General features: G+C 47.3%; 2 protein-coding genes across 2 annotated transcripts in view; both read right to left on the reverse strand.

The window, feature by feature from the left end:
* Positions 1 to 21: 21 nt before the first annotated feature.
* cpsf3 (cleavage and polyadenylation specific factor 3) lies at positions 22 to 6,564 on the reverse strand. The gene is made up of 19 exons (XM_027279293.1): positions 6,465 to 6,564; positions 6,311 to 6,383; positions 5,491 to 5,554; positions 5,088 to 5,185; positions 4,857 to 4,985; positions 4,309 to 4,486; positions 4,121 to 4,210; positions 3,570 to 3,720; positions 3,313 to 3,488; positions 3,073 to 3,231; positions 2,836 to 2,982; positions 2,596 to 2,748; positions 2,274 to 2,382; positions 2,097 to 2,195; positions 976 to 1,070; positions 802 to 889; positions 667 to 733; positions 458 to 554; positions 22 to 315 (listed from the first exon to the last, which is right to left on the reverse strand). Exons 2-19 carry the CDS (start codon positions 6,379 to 6,381, stop codon positions 151 to 153), a joined length of 2,136 nt encoding a protein of 711 aa, XP_027135094.1. The 5' UTR covers positions 6,382 to 6,383; positions 6,465 to 6,564; the 3' UTR covers positions 22 to 150.
* A 1,779-nt stretch (positions 6,565 to 8,343) lies between these two features.
* Positions 8,344 to 15,175, reverse strand: part of asap2b (ArfGAP with SH3 domain, ankyrin repeat and PH domain 2b) — a 23,279-nt gene continuing 16,447 nt past the window's right edge. The window contains exons 9-26 of the mRNA XM_027279460.1: positions 13,734 to 13,815; positions 13,475 to 13,681; positions 13,344 to 13,392; positions 13,086 to 13,252; positions 12,511 to 12,644; positions 12,334 to 12,428; positions 12,060 to 12,249; positions 11,898 to 11,983; positions 11,598 to 11,713; positions 11,414 to 11,481; positions 10,839 to 10,946; positions 10,536 to 10,761; positions 10,356 to 10,460; positions 10,017 to 10,281; positions 9,866 to 9,924; positions 9,484 to 9,542; positions 8,781 to 8,900; positions 8,344 to 8,679 (exon numbers count right to left, since the gene is read on the reverse strand). Of these exons, the coding sequence (XP_027135261.1) occupies positions 8,605 to 8,679; positions 8,781 to 8,900; positions 9,484 to 9,542; positions 9,866 to 9,924; positions 10,017 to 10,281; positions 10,356 to 10,460; positions 10,536 to 10,761; positions 10,839 to 10,946; positions 11,414 to 11,481; positions 11,598 to 11,713; positions 11,898 to 11,983; positions 12,060 to 12,249; positions 12,334 to 12,428; positions 12,511 to 12,644; positions 13,086 to 13,252; positions 13,344 to 13,392; positions 13,475 to 13,681; positions 13,734 to 13,815 (2,211 nt within the window). The 3' untranslated portion in view covers positions 8,344 to 8,604. The remainder of the gene's footprint in view (positions 8,680 to 8,780; positions 8,901 to 9,483; positions 9,543 to 9,865; positions 9,925 to 10,016; positions 10,282 to 10,355; positions 10,461 to 10,535; positions 10,762 to 10,838; positions 10,947 to 11,413; positions 11,482 to 11,597; positions 11,714 to 11,897; positions 11,984 to 12,059; positions 12,250 to 12,333; positions 12,429 to 12,510; positions 12,645 to 13,085; positions 13,253 to 13,343; positions 13,393 to 13,474; positions 13,682 to 13,733; positions 13,816 to 15,175) is intronic.

Consider the following 15,175-nt stretch of genomic DNA (forward strand, 5'->3'; position numbering starts at 1 on the left):
TTAGAAATGTGAGTAATCAGCTGTCTGACAAACGTTTATTCTCATGATGAAACATTTTTAGTTTCCAGGTGAATCAGGTACAAAATGAGATTCCTTTGGAATCAGGTTTCAAACAAAGTTCGTCTTTGTCACAGATCAATATTTCGAACATCAGTCCGTCACCGGCGGCTCCGCGTGGAGGTCACGTAACACCGACAGGTGACCGCCGCACACCTTGCTCGAAACATCACAGGTGGGGCTGAGGGCGTCGTAGAGACGGTGGATGGCGACCTCCACCATCTCCCTGAGAGACTCATCCTCTGAACACGACACCACCTGCAGGACGAGACAGAGGTCAGCACGGTTTGTATCTACGGATGAGTACCCACGCCTCCTTCCTTAGTGGATCGAAACCGCATCAGGAGCCCGGACCGAGCAGAACCTCTGAAACCGGCAGCTCATTAACGGTTGTACTCACTCTGGTTTCTGGGTTGATGAACGCTGTGACTCCGTCCACCGTCACACTCGGGTTCTTATCGTCCTTGAAGTTGACGCAGTCGTCTCCGAACATGTCGCTGTGACACACGACAGAGAGCGTTAGCGGCGTCGACCGGATGTCTGCTGGTTCCTTTGTTTAGACTCTTAAAGGCTCTTATTTTGAAATCTGCACAGATTCTGTGTACTTACTGCAGCATGAGCTCCAGTCTCTCCACGAACACGTCCATGTCGAACGCTTCTCTCTTCCCTTCAAGAACTGAAACAGTCAAACGTTACTCAAAGTTTCTGTTCATCATTTGAAAGTGTCGAGTTTTGTTTACGTACATTTCTGGGCGTTGGGGTTGGATTGGACCTCCAGGACCACCGTAGTGACGGCGTCCGCGTACATGTCGTTGAGCGGGTTGGCGATCCACTGAGGACCGAAAGAAACAAACAAATGACAAAGCTGAAGCTGATTTGAGAGCACACTTTAATTCTGCTTCTTCTTCTGTGTCTGACCTCCAACACGACCATGCCGGCTTCATGAACCAGAGTGATGCTCTTGAAGATCCGGATGGTGATCTTCTCGGCGCCGTCCACCTGCTCCACGTCACCTGAAAACACAGACACAGCGAACACTCGACACGCTGAGGAGAGGAACTCTGAACCGTTTCTAAAGGTTTGACTGCAAACGTCTCTACGCAGACGACATTCAACTAAACCTGGGAAAGAATTCACATCCCGAAAAAAATTATTTTATTTATATAGAAAGAAAACAGACGCCTGTAAAACATGTTTTAATTAAACACTACAAGTTTATTTACTGACAAGATGTTTGAAAGTTCAAAGAAAATAAAACTTTAAGAAAATAAAACTTCAAATTTAAAAAGGTCACAGTACAATATTTCCTCTGAATTTTCCTCTGAGTTGACGCTTAAAGAAACTAAACATACTTTAAATTGTACTTAAATCGTTATTTTCACACCTGGGGCTGCAAAATTCTGGAAATTTTTCTAAGTTGGAAACTTTCCATGGGAATTTATGGGAATAAACTGTGAATTTACTAAATTAAAGGTCGGCCTTTTAACAGGGAACTTAAATATAGTTGTGGAAAATATATTTCAGCACCATCTTGACTAAAACAACCAGATTTCCTGCAGGTGAATATCTGCTCATAGCACACTGCTTACTGCAGGGCTGTTGAGGCCACACCCCCTACCTGCACAGGTGATTTCTGTACCTGGACCACACAGAGACTGTTGAAGACACACACGTGAGCTGGTGGACTAAATAATATAGATTCATGTTTGGATGTGATACACTTTGTTTAAATATTCCCAAGCTTAACTTCCCATGGAAAGTTTCCAGAAACTTTCCGCCCCTTTGCGATCCTATTCACACCTACTGACATTTTTAATCGTAGCGTATATAAAAAGTCTTGCTGCTGATTGGAACCCCCTCGCCTCATTTAATCTAAGTTCAGTTTGTCTGTTCGGGGCTCCTGTAGGAACGCGACAGTCGACCTGCAGCATGAAAACACACACTGACCTTAAGACTGATTCATTTTTACAGGTGACAAACTGACAAACAGGAAGTCGAGGTGTTCAGGTGAGCTGCAGTGTTTGACGTCGTCGACTCACCTGCGAGGCTGCGTAGCTGACTGACGAGCAGTGAGATGGGTCCCGTGTACGGGATGGCCTGCGTCTGCGTCACGGTGCCCATGCTGAGATCTGTGTAGTCTGAACGACAGAGAACAATGAGGAAAACCACGGCACCTGAACGCAGCGCAGAGATGTGTTCAGGGACCTTTCACTGACTTGAGAGGTCGGACGGCGTCACGATGTGATAGTTGAAGTTCCTCTTGATGAGGATCCCAGAGACCCGCTGACCCTGAGCACACTTCCTGTCAGTCAGAGAGCCCATCACCTGCAGCAGAGCATGCTGGGAGTTAACACGGCTGTACAGAGTGTGACATGACGTGACGTGGCGTGACATGACGTGACGTGACGTGACGTCGTCATGTCACGTCACGTCACTCATGTCACGTAACTCACGTCATGTGTCGCGTGACGTGTCGCGGCGTGACATGACTGGCGTGGCGTGGCGTGACGTAACATGAGTGACGTGTTTCAGACGAACCTTTGCCAGTTTCTCTCCTCTGAAGTTGAGCGTGACGGCCTCGGTGTTTCTCGGGTTGTGCACCTCGATGTGGACCTCGTCGTTGTCCTCGTACTCGCGGATCAGAGCCGCTTTCAGACGGGCCATCTCGTTCTGCTCGCCGTGGACCAGAATCTGAAGACACAGGAACAGAACATGAGCGTCAGTGTGTGAAAAGTTCAACGTGTGTGATGTCAGCGTGCGCTCGGGTCATGTGATTACCACGTGCGGCGGTTTGAGCGCTCGGATGAACTCGCTGGTCTGCTGGTAGTCCGTGTGCGCGGAGAAGGAGATGTAGTCCACGGACATCTTCAGAGGAAGCTTCTGCCCGGACATGGTGGTGATCTCGTCGGGCTCCGTCATGATGTGCTGAAACAAAATAAACTCTGCTGTACTTCCTGCCGTGCCGTGGTACTTCCTGTGAGTTCCCAGCATGCATCAGCTCGGCGCTGCACCCACCTTGGCGAGCGTTCCCTCCACGCAGTACCCGGCGATGATGACTCCGTTCCTCTTGTCGGTGCACCAGCTCTCAAACAGCTCTCTGGACAGGCCGCTCTGCATCATCCCGGGAGACGCCATCACCACGCTGGAGCCGATGTCGTCGAAGTGGTCCATGCTCTGAAACCACGAGGAGGAGGACACGGACTCAAACCTGTGACCTCACGGCGACAGGGCGGCTGACGGAGCGCGCTCACTGACCTTGAGGTTGCTGATGTGCTTGAAGACGAAGGGGTTGTTGATGTTGATGGCCTTGCGGATCTTGTCGTTCATGGCGTTGATGTAGGTCTGGTACACGGCCATGCACTTCCGGGCCAGAGACGAGGCGTAGTAGATGGGGATGTCGTGGAGCTCCGGGTGGTTCTGCCAGTACTCGTCTGAGTGACACCAACACACAGAACAACATTAACTCTTTACCGTCAGCGCTGGTTCACGTGAGAAGCTTCATCTCGCCTCACCCAGGATCAGCAGCAGCTCCTGGGCTCGACCCAGAGCGAAGACGGGGATCAGACAGCGACCCTCCCGATTCACGATGTCGTGGACGGTGTTACAGAAGCGAGCCTCCCGCTCCTCTCGCTTCTCGTGGATGTGAGTCCCGTACGTGGACTCCTGACAGACAGATGAGACGGGTTTACAGTCTGATGATCATTGTGTGTTTGTGACATGAACTTTTCCTCTCACGTCTTCAAACTGTGTCGGTCATTTCACTCTCTCTGCTCAGCTTCATGTAAAAACACACGTCCAAAACACTGCTCTGAAATCATCACATCAATGTTTATTTCAGAAATCTCTGAAACAACTTCACTAAACTGTTTAAATAAAGTTTAAACTGTTTAAATAAAGTTTAAACATTATAAATAAAGTTTAAACTGTTTGAATAAAGTTTAAACATTATAAATAAAGTTTAAACATTATAAATAAAGTTTAAACTGTTTAAATAAAGTTTAAACTGTTTAAATAAAGTTTAAACTGTTTGAATAAACTGTTTAAATAAAGTTGGGCGGCTCACAGTGATGAGGATGTCTGGTTTCACACTCGGGATCTCGGCTGCCATCAGGTGTCGGTCCTCCTGGCGAGAGAAGTCTCCGGTGTACAGCAGCTACACAAACGAGACGAGGTGTCAGAACCAGAACCAGAACCAGAACATGGGGTCAGACTATGAACCGGGCCCATCTGGACTTGTCGACTCGGACAGACCTTGACTCCGGCGATCTCGATCATGAACATGGCGGCTCCCAGGACGTGCCCGGCGTGGTAACACCAGAACTTGATGCCGGCGACTTCCTTCACCTCGTGGAAGTTGATGGTCTCGATCTTCTCCATGCTCTCCTCCAGGTCCGTCTCCGTGTACAACATGTCGTCCGCTGAGATGTTACTGCAGAGACCGGACGCCGCGTTATGAGGCCATTTCATGCCAGCACGCTAAAAACACGTACAGCGTCTATACGATGACATCAGAGCTCTAACGTGCGCGTGTAAACTCACTTTCAATGGACAGACGGGCGTGACGTAGGCGTGCACGCATGCACACAGCCCTACCTGACTGCGTTGTAGTCCTACCTGACTGCGTTGTAGTCCTACCTGACTGCGTTGTAGTCCTACCGGACCTGTTGTAGTCCTACCTGACCTGTTGTAAGTCCTACCAGACCTGTTGTAGTCCTACCTGACTGCGTTGTAGTCCTACCTGACTGTGTTGTAGTCCTACCTGACCTGTTGTAGTCCTACCTGACCTGTTGTAGTCCTACCTGACTTTGACGTAGTCGGACAGCAGCCAGCGGTAGATGGCCTTGGTGGCGTGGGTCATGAAGGTGCGTCCTTTGAAGCTGGTCTTCTGCAGGAACCAGGGCAGAGCTCCACAGTGGTCCAGGTGGAAGCTGAGAGGGAGGAGACAGCAGGTAAGTCTCTCATCGTCACAGGACTTGAATAAATCAGTCAGGTGACGTCTGCGGGCCAATCACGTGGCTTGTTGGACTCACTGGCTGATGAGCAGCAGGTCGATCTCAGCCGGGTCGATCAGGTCGATGTACGGCAGAGCGTCCATCCCCTCCAGACCAGGATGGATCCCACAGTCCAGCTACACACACACACACACACACACACACACACACACACACACACAGACACACAGACACACAGACACACACACAGACAGACTTGAGGTTACCGTGCACGCACACACACACAGACACACACAGACAGACAGACACAGACACACACACACACACACAGACACACACACTCACACACAGACACACACACACACACACACACACAGACACACACACACAGACAGACACAGACACACACACACACACACAGACACAGACACACACTTACAAACACACACACACACAAACAGCTGATGTGATGTGACCTCACCATGATCTTTCGACCTTTGAACTCCAGGATGATGCAGGATCGTCCCACTTCCTGTCCGGCTCCTCTGCAAACGTCAAACAAACATCAAACAAACGTTAAACTAACTACCCCTCTAGAACACTGCGCTCTCAGGACGCTGGGTTCCTTGTGGTTCCTTGTGGTTCCTTGTGGTTCCTATAGTCTCCAAAAGTAGATTGGGAGCCAGAGCTTTCAGCTATCAGGCTCCTCTTCTGTGGAACAAACTACCATTCTGGGTTCAGGAGGCAGACACGGTCAACACCTTTAAGAGTAGACTGAAGACTTTCCTCTTTGATAGAGCTTATAGTTAGAGCTGGCTCAGGTCATCCCTTAGTGATGCTGCCATAGGATTAGACTGCAGGGGGACTGTGTCCGTCCTGGGAGAGGGATCCCTCCTCTGTGGCTCTTCCTGAGGTTTCTTCCACCTTTTTTCCCTGTTAAAGTTTTTTGTGGGCAAGTGTTTCCTCACTGGAACCGAGGGTCTAAGGACAGAGGGTGTCACTCCCTGTACAGATTGTAAAGCCTCAGAGGAAAATGGACTTTGTGACTTTGTGACTTTATGAACCTGATCACACAGACGGTAAACAAACACAGATGAATGGTTCGGTCTGAGCTCGGCTCGGCTCGGTTCGGTCACTCACAGAGGTCTGATCAGTCAGTCTGAGCTCGGTTCGGTTCGGTTCGGTCACTCACAGAGGTCTGATCAGTCAGTCTGAGCTCGGCTCGGTTCGGTTCGGTCACTCACAGAGGTCTGATCAGTCAGTCTGAGCTCGGCTCGGTTCGGTTCGGTTCGGTCACTCACAGAGGTCTGATCAGCAGCTGGTCACTCTCTTCGGCGGGAACGGTGACGTCAGACTTGCGTTTGGCCGCCATGGCTCAGAGAGTCCGAGTAGAAATGAATAATAATGAATCTTAATTAACATTAATTATCGTTACTTATCGTTACTTATCGTTACTTAGTAACTTTGCTCGGTTTGTAGTTTCGTCAGTTTCCGGTCGCGCGCCTCCATCAACAAAAACTTTGGACAAGAAGGCACTTCCGGTCCGTGCTGAAAGCTCTCCGTGTAGAACAGCCGGCTGAAACTTTGGTTCCGGCTTTTCTCCTTAAATTATTTTATTTAATTATTTTAATTTAATCTGTGACGTCATCTTTTTTACTCTATTTGTTTTATTTTACTTATTTCCTCCTGTCTGTTATGAAAGTGTGCCTGTGTGTGTGTCTGTACGTGTGTGTACGTGTGTGTGTGTGTCTGTGTGTGTGTACGTGTGTGTCTGTGTGTGTGCGTGTACGTGTGTGTGTGTATGTGTGTGTGTGTGTTTGTGTGTGTGTGTTTGTAAGTGTGTGTGTATGTGTGTGTGTATGTATGTGTATGTGTGTGTGTTTGTGTGTGTGTGTGTGTGTGTTTGTGTGTGTGTGTGTGTGTGTGTGTGTGTGTGTATGTGTGTGTTTGTAAGTGTGTGTTTGTGTGTGTGTGTGTGTGTGTGTTTATATAGGGCAGACTTGGGCATTAGGCGGCCCGCGGCCACATCCGGCCCGTTGGCTGTACATATCCGGCCGCGGGAGGTTACTCAGAACAATCAGTTCTTTTATTTTGAAGGTGAGTTACGTACGTACGTACGTGCGTGCGCACCTGAACGTCACCTCAGGTGACCAAACACCGGGATACATGTCGACTTTTGTTTATATGTTGTCGATGTTATATATGTTTGTTATATATGTTGTATATGTTATATATGTTTATGTTATATATGTTGTATATGTTTATGTTATATATGTTGTATATGTTTGTTATATATGTTGCATATGTTCATGTTAAATATGTTCATGTTATATATGTTTATGTTATATATGTTGTATATGTTTATGTTATATATGTTTATGTTAAATACGTTTATGTTATATATGTTTATGTTATATATGTTGTATATGTTACATATGTTTATGTTATATATGTTATATATGTTTATGTTATATATGTTTATGTTATATATGTTGTATATGTTCATGTTAAATATGTTCATGTTATATATGTTTATGTTATATATGTTGTAAATGTTACATATGTTTATGTTATATATGTTGTAAATGTTATATATGTTTATGTTATATATGTTGTATATGGTATATGTTTAGTTATATATGTTCATGTTATATATGTTGTATATGTTTGTTATATATGTTGTATCTGTTATATGTTTAGTTATATACGTTCATGTTATATATGTTATATGTTTAGTTATATATGTTCATGTTATATATGTTGTATATGTTATATGTTTAGTTATATATGTTCATGTTATATATGTTGTATATGTTTGTTATATATGTTGTATCTGTTATATGTTTAGTTATATATGTTCATGTTTTATATGTTTGTTATATATGTTGTATCTGTTATATGTTTAGTTATATACGTTCATGTTGTATATGTTATATACGTTCATGTTATATATGTTGTATATGTTATATATGTTCATGTTATATATGTTGTATGTTTGTTATATATGTTGTATGTTATATGTTTAGTTATATACGTTTATGTTATATATGTTGTATATGTTTATGTTATATATGTTATGTTTAGTTATATATGTTCATGTTATATATGTTGTATATGTTATATATGTTGTATATGTTGTATGTTATGTTATATGTTTGTTATATGTGTTCATGTTATGTTGTATATGTTATATATGTGTGTTATATATGTTTGTTATATGTTTATATGTTATATATGTTACATATGTTGTATGTTTGTTTTTCATCTGATCAGCGTCGATATTAAATTATAAAAATGTATTGATTAGTCACTTTATACTGAAAGAAACAGGAAGTTGAGAACAGGAAGGACGCGTTCATCTTTAATGGATACACAGACGGCGTCACAGGTTTGATTCCTGCTGAGTCATCAATCAACACGATGTGGACAAAAGTGTGTGGACAGCTAACAGATGTAACAGGTCCGGATCAGACCAGTTCATTAAAAACATGAAATTTATTCTCAAAAGGAGGCGGAGCTCTGCGATTGGACGAGGCGTTCAGGTGTCTCAGGTGAGTCCGTGCTGTGACAGGAACAGGAAGTTAGCGGCTTGGCGTCACTCTGTGATGAAGTGGACGAAGGTGACAGGAAACACTCCTCGCCTGCTTGGCTCTCCTTCAACGTGACCCACCTGAGAGAGAGAGCACACCTGTGTTACACCTGAGCTCAGCACGAGGTCAAGGTGATGACGATGACGATGATGATGATGCGTTTCCTGTTCCTGTTACTCACCCACCACTCGCTGTCCTCCTCCCCCTCCACCACGATCACCTCGCCCTCGCTGAACGTCAACTCGTCAGGATTGTCAGCCGAGCAGTTATAGATGGCCTTCACACGCTGAGGCTTCTGCTTCTACACACACACACACACACACACACACACACACACACACACACACACACACACACACATCAGCGCTCTCTCTTTAACTCTCAGTGGATTTTCAAAATAAAACATCTTGTTTAAACTTCCAGGGGCGTCTCTCAGGGTGCGGTCAAATAGTCAAAAATATCAGCTCCTAAGTCCTTTCCTAACCACCTTTCCTAACCACCTTTCCTAACCACCTTTCCTAACCACCTTTCCTAACCACCTTTCCTAACCTCCTTTCCTAACCACCTTTCCTAACCACCTTTCCTAACCACCTTTCCTACCACCTTTCCTAAACACCTTTCCTAACCACCTTTCCTAAACACCTTTCCTAACCACCTTTCCTAACTACGCTGGATGGCACAGTTCCAAACAGTTTGGACCTTTCCTTTCCTAAAGGAGGCTCGTGTGTCCTCTGCTGAAGGAGGTGATGAAGCACTGAAGCTCCTTCACAGTCAGATTCAAACAGCCTCATCATGACGGACACGTGAACACTCAGTGATACAAACTGACTGTGGGTTAGCCTCTGTGTTGACCTCTGACCTCTGTGGTGCGTTCGAGGACTTACAGCGTAGGTGCTTCTGGGTTTTGGTGTCGGAGGACTCTGTGGAGATTTGGACTGCAGCCCTGCAGACACAAACAACACGAGCTAATCAGCTAACTAACATCGATGCATGTTAGCTAGCTAGCATTTCGCTAACATTAGCTAACTGTAGATGTGTGTGCTTTCAACACAGACGAGCTAACGCGTAGCTAACGCGTAGCTAACGTGTAGCTAACGCGTAGCTAACATGAAGCTAACACGTAGCTAACATGTAGCTAACGTGTAGCTAACGTGTAGCTAACGTGTAGCTAACGCGTAGCAGGAGGAAGTTGACTGAGGCGTGCTCAACTGTGATTGGAGCACAGGGTGAAAAGGGGTGGGACTTAAACAGGTTCAGAACTCGTACCTCGTTTGTCCATCGATGCCGTCCTGACAGGAGGTCTCTGAGGAGGACTCTTCCCTGACCTGGAACCAGACAACATCAAGTCACTACAGATCACTACGGTCCAGTACGGTCCACTACGGTCCACTACAGTCCACTACAGTCCAGTACATACCCAGTGGGTGATTTGGGGGACTTGGGTCCTGTTGGTCTGCTGCTGTGGTGACTGGGGACCGGTGGTGGAAAGGGTGGAGCTTTGTAGTGGGGCGGTGGTGGGATGTTGGGTGGAGGTGGGGCTGGAGGCACTGGGACGACTGGAGGCAGTCCTGCTGCTGGTGGGGGAGGCAGAGGAGGGAGGGGGGTGTTCCTGGCGGACGTGGTCTTGGTGTCCACCATGCTGGACCTCTTGTTGAACGGAGGAGGGGGAGCGACTGGGAGCACTGGGAGCCAGGACAGAGGACGTTAGGTCACGTTAGCTGGCGGCGCTAGCTGCGGTGCGAAGCGGGACACTCACCGTACATGGAGGAGTTCCTCTCGGGGGTCACCGGGTTGGGGGGGTCGGAGGACGACCGCTGTCTGCCAGCTGTTTCCATGGTAACAGGTTTACCGTGTGCTGAGCCTGCAGAGACACAAACACTGTTAACCCTTTAGAGTTCGTCACCTTGCTACAGGGCGCCGTCGGTCGGCCTCTGACCTCTGTGGGGCCCTCTGGGCGGCAGCGGCGGGGTTGGTCCCGGCGGCGGCAGGTTCAGGTCCAGCATGGTGCCGTAGGTCTCATTGCTGATCATCATACTGGGCACCTGAGGCCTCTGTTTGTCCCGTGCCAGGCAGGCGGCGTCCCGGGCCAGCGCTGCCAGGTTAGGTCCGCTGCCCGGCACGAAGCAGCTGACCGGACGCTCCTCGCGGCGGTTCGGGATTGGCTGCAGGAAAACAGACATGTCACGAGGACGCCACCCAACCATCGCAGGGGTCAAAGGTTAACGTGACGTCAACTGACCTTGTCCTCCAGCTCGTCCTCGCTCTCGTCCATGTCCTCGTTCTGGAGACGCCACTCGTACTCGACATGAACGTGGACGTTAAACTTCCCCGTCTGAGCCTGAGTCAGCTGACCAAACAACATGAATATTAATGAACTAAACATTTATTTAATGATTGTTCATTTAACTTTCAGTTTATGAATTTTTGGTTCTTTTTATTTTCTGATTAAAAAAAAAAATCTTTAGCCTAGCCTAGCTTTAGCCTAGCCTAGCTTCAGCCTAACTTTAGCCTAGCCTAGCTTTAGCCTAGCTTTAGCCTAGCCTAGCTTCAGCCTAACTTTAGCCTAGCCTAGCTTTAGCCTAGCCTAGCGTAGTTTAGCTTTATTTATCGCAGTGGAGCCACAGTCTCTGTTTTATGTCATTTTATTGTGAAACGTTTAATTTAATCCGGCCCAGTTATTTTATTCTGAGTTAGCTTAGCTTTAGCTTATCCTAGTGTAGCATCATAAATCATCAAGCTAGTAGTTAATAGCAGCTAATTAAGCATGGAGCTAATCTAAGAAAACAAAACATAAACATGTGAAACATTTCTCACCAGCTCTTCACACTCAGTGTGTCGCAGACGTTTAGCGATGTCCAGCGCTGTTTCTCCGGCCTCGTTTGCTGCAGACACACACACACACACACACACACACACACACACACACACGTTAGCTTCACAGCTGGTCATAACGAGTCGTGAGGTCACGTGACGTGCAGACTTCCTGTGAGCGTCTTACTGATGGACACTGAAGCCTTCCCTCTCAGCAGCAGCTTCAGACACTCGCTGTTGTCCGTCAGGCAGCAGTAATGCAGCGCCGTGCTTCCTCTCGCCGTCTGCTTGTCCAGGTTACCGCTGAAACACACACCACCCGTGACGTTACTCCACCTGTGACGTTACTCCACCCGTGACGTTACTCCACCTGTGACGTTACTCCACCCGTGACGTTACTCCACCTGTCACGTTACTCCACCTGTCACGTTACTCCACCTGTCACGTTACTCCACCTGTGACGTTTGACCTGACGATGAGTCGTTACCTGTTCTGGGCGAGGAAGTCGACGATGTGGAGGGAGTTCCTGTCGCCCATACGGACCGCCAGGTGGAGCACCGTCTCTCCGGATTCCTGAAACAAACGCACCGTCATGCTGGAGGTGACTGTGTGTGAGTGAGTGGTTGGGCTGTGATGGGTGTAGTCGTACGTGTTCGTTGGGCTGCGGGCTGGCCTCCATCAGGTCCACACCCTCAGCGTACACCTGGATCAGAGACAGGATGTCCCGGTTCCGGACGGCCTCGTACAGAACCTGCAGCCTGGACGCTGCGTCGGTGCACAGCCGCTGGGTGAAGCGCTTCTCCGTGTACTTGGCGGTGATGTAGTCCTTCCTCATCTGCCTGCGGGACAACACAAACATGCCGTGAGCCGCCGCTCGTTTGTTTTTCACACCTCCACGTCCAGAAGGCGGCGCCGTCACTCACATGTCACTAGTCGGGTCGGGTTTGGTGACGTTCTGCGCCGACAGATCCGCCTCCATGATCTCGTTGAAGCTGGCGTTTCCCACGTTCTTTGCCAACTAAAACACAACGTCAGGTCAGCGCTGCTCACACCTGAACATTACGCTAACGTCGTGTAACGTTGAACTAACGCTGACTCACCAGCAGCTCGGAGGTTCCCAGGACGTCCAGGTCCAGACTCTGGATCCGGGAGTAGTGGACTCCCATCTCCCTGTGGATCCCCGAGCACTCGATACAGATCAGGACGCCGAGGTTGGTGGACAGCCAGGTGGGAGCTGAGAGGACGACAACGATAATGTCTGTCTGTTCATGTTCCCCTCAGGATGAACCCTAACAACCTCACTGACCTCCCTCATTTTTTCTTGGTCTGGGTCCACAAAGATCAGATTCTGGTTCTGATGGAGAAGTTCTGATACTCGTCTGTACTGACACCGTGTTGATGTTAGCACATTTAGCTCAAAGCACTGCTGTGTTTATGTAGCTGTTAGCACGACCGACAGCTGAGGAATGTTACTGCAACTCTACAGTACACGCCTGATCCTGACAGTACACGCCTGACCCTGACAGTACACGCCTGTACCTGACAGTACACGCCTGTACCTGACAGTACACGCCTGATCCTGACAGTACACGCCTGTACCTGACAGTACACGCCTGTACCTGACAGTACACGCCTGACCCTGAGTATTTGCAGTATTAGTATCAGTAGTACTGACCAGCGGCTCCACAGTCGCAGCAGCCGTCGTTGCCGCTCATCCTCTTCACCTCTGCCACGATAGCTTTGGTCAGCTCCTGCACGATGTTGTTCTCTCCTTCGCTCTGGTCGCCTTTGAACGCCTGATTCAACGCCTCCTCTTTACTGTTCTGCAGCACCGACATCCAGCTGCAACACATGACATCACATCATCATCACGTGATGACCACACATCATGACATCACAGGTCAAAGGTCAGGCGAACCTTTCTACCACTTACATCTGACACTCGGCTTCGTCCTCGGCCTGGAAGTGATACGTCCGGTCGTCTGAGGGAGGGAAGCAGACAGGAAGTGAGAGAGAGGACGGATAAAAGGACGCGTCACCGTGACGACGAGCGGGGCGGCTTACGTGAGAACAGGTCGAAGCTCTTCTTCTCATCCGGGTTCCTCTTCACCTGACAGGTGAGCAGGTTGAGTTTGGCTGGAGGTCTGTTAGCCTGCGAAACAAGGAGCAGGGACGAGGGTGAGACCGAGAACACCTGGACAGGTGCATCTGTAACCATGGTGACCACACGGTGAAGTCTAATGACTTCCTGTATCAACGTGACGTCATTAACTCATTTGATGACATCGTTTATTAAAGACGGCTCCATCTCAGCTGAAATGACCATATTTGGAGAGCATGGAGCGGTTTTCTTTAGCCCCGCCCACTGCAGCTAAAGCCACGAAACAGGAAGTAGACTTCACTTCCTGTAGAAATGAGGATGTTGATTGGTGTTTACAGCCCCACCGCTACGCATAGCAGCTACTGCTATGAGCTAGCCTGTGTTCGGACCGAACAGAACCTCTGAACCGGCAGTGTCCAGTCTAACAGTGAACACAGCGACAGAACCTCTGAACTAATATTTATGAAATCAATAATTTCTTTAACATTTTTTAATAGTGCTATATGTCATGTCTGAAGAGTTCGAAGATCAAAATCCTCCTCAAAATAATGTCACAAGTGCTTTAAACACCAGGCACCTGTGATAGGGATACCCCTGCCCAAACTATTGTGTGCATGCTACTGTTTAAGAATCCCACTGTCCAAAAAACATGAGACCCCTATTGCTTTCTTTTGTTTGATTTTGAAACTCTGTCTCTCATGTAGTGATGGGCAGACAGGCATTGATAAGCTAGGATCCAAAGAAGCAACATCAGGTTCATTGGTGCTCTACATTACCTGGTAGCGTGTGTAGTGACATGATGTGATACCATCAGGCTTGGGGGGCAGAGAGCGACTTGTTGGGAGCAGACAAATTTAAATTTGAGGTGTTAATGCTTCAATCAATCTCACAACTAACTCAAACTCCACAGAGCATAGAAACCTTGAGCAAACCATGGAGTTTCATCAGGTTCAGGAGGGAGCTCAATCTCTATAAAGTTGAAAAGGATTCATATCTTACATGATGGTTACAGAAAAAGAATTGAGATGTGCTGAATCAAAGTGACACAAACCACAAAAAGGACAATAACAGTAACCACTCCAACTCAATATTACTAGTTGAAGTCGTGATATCATACAGCTAATAGTAGTGCCAGTCATAAAAGAAACGTATTGGTGTTGCTAGTGTTCTTAGTAGACCTCAGTTGTTATCTTAACTCTGTTGCTTGGATTCTTTTCATGTTTCAGACATGTGACAAAAAGCACTTGGTGGTTTGTCTTTACTGTATCACACCCCCACTTTCCCCGGAAAAGAAAACATATCGTATCCTGGAAAAACACTAGACGAGGAACAGAAACTTTCACATTTGTTTGGTCATATGTCAACTCAGATATAACAGGCCAGGTATTGACCCCTGGCACCTATACATTGAGAAATCTGAGAGGAAGATATAGATAAGAGATATGTTGCTGTTTGTGCCTTAACCTTATGAACAATAAATAGTTTAACCCACACCAGTAAATCTGACACAATAACCCCAACTTTTTAATTTAACATGTAGTCTTTACCACAGTCAACATTTGACATCCAATAAGCTGGCATTCATTCAGTCAATTTATGCTCAGCAGAGGTGAAATATGATCTGGACACAATTTTCAAATAATCTGGTTGGTTTAAACTCACAC

The sequence above is a fragment of the Larimichthys crocea genome, chromosome VI (genome assembly GCF_000972845.2).
Source record: "Larimichthys crocea isolate SSNF chromosome VI, L_crocea_2.0, whole genome shotgun sequence".
Taxonomy (NCBI): Eukaryota; Metazoa; Chordata; class Actinopteri; family Sciaenidae; genus Larimichthys; species Larimichthys crocea.

Coding starts and splice junctions, on each gene's coding strand:
- cpsf3 (XM_027279293.1), bottom strand. CDS start 6,381: ATGGCGGCCAAACGCAAGTCTGACGTCACCGTTCCCGCCGAAGAGAGT. Junction 5,555..6,310: donor CAGCTGCTGATCAGACCTCT/GTGAGTGACCGA, acceptor TGACGTTTGCAG/AGGAGCCGGACAGGAAGTGG. Junction 1,071..2,096: donor TCAGCTACGCAGCCTCGCAG/GTGAGTCGACGA, acceptor CTGTGTTTTCAG/GTGACGTGGAGCAGGTGGAC.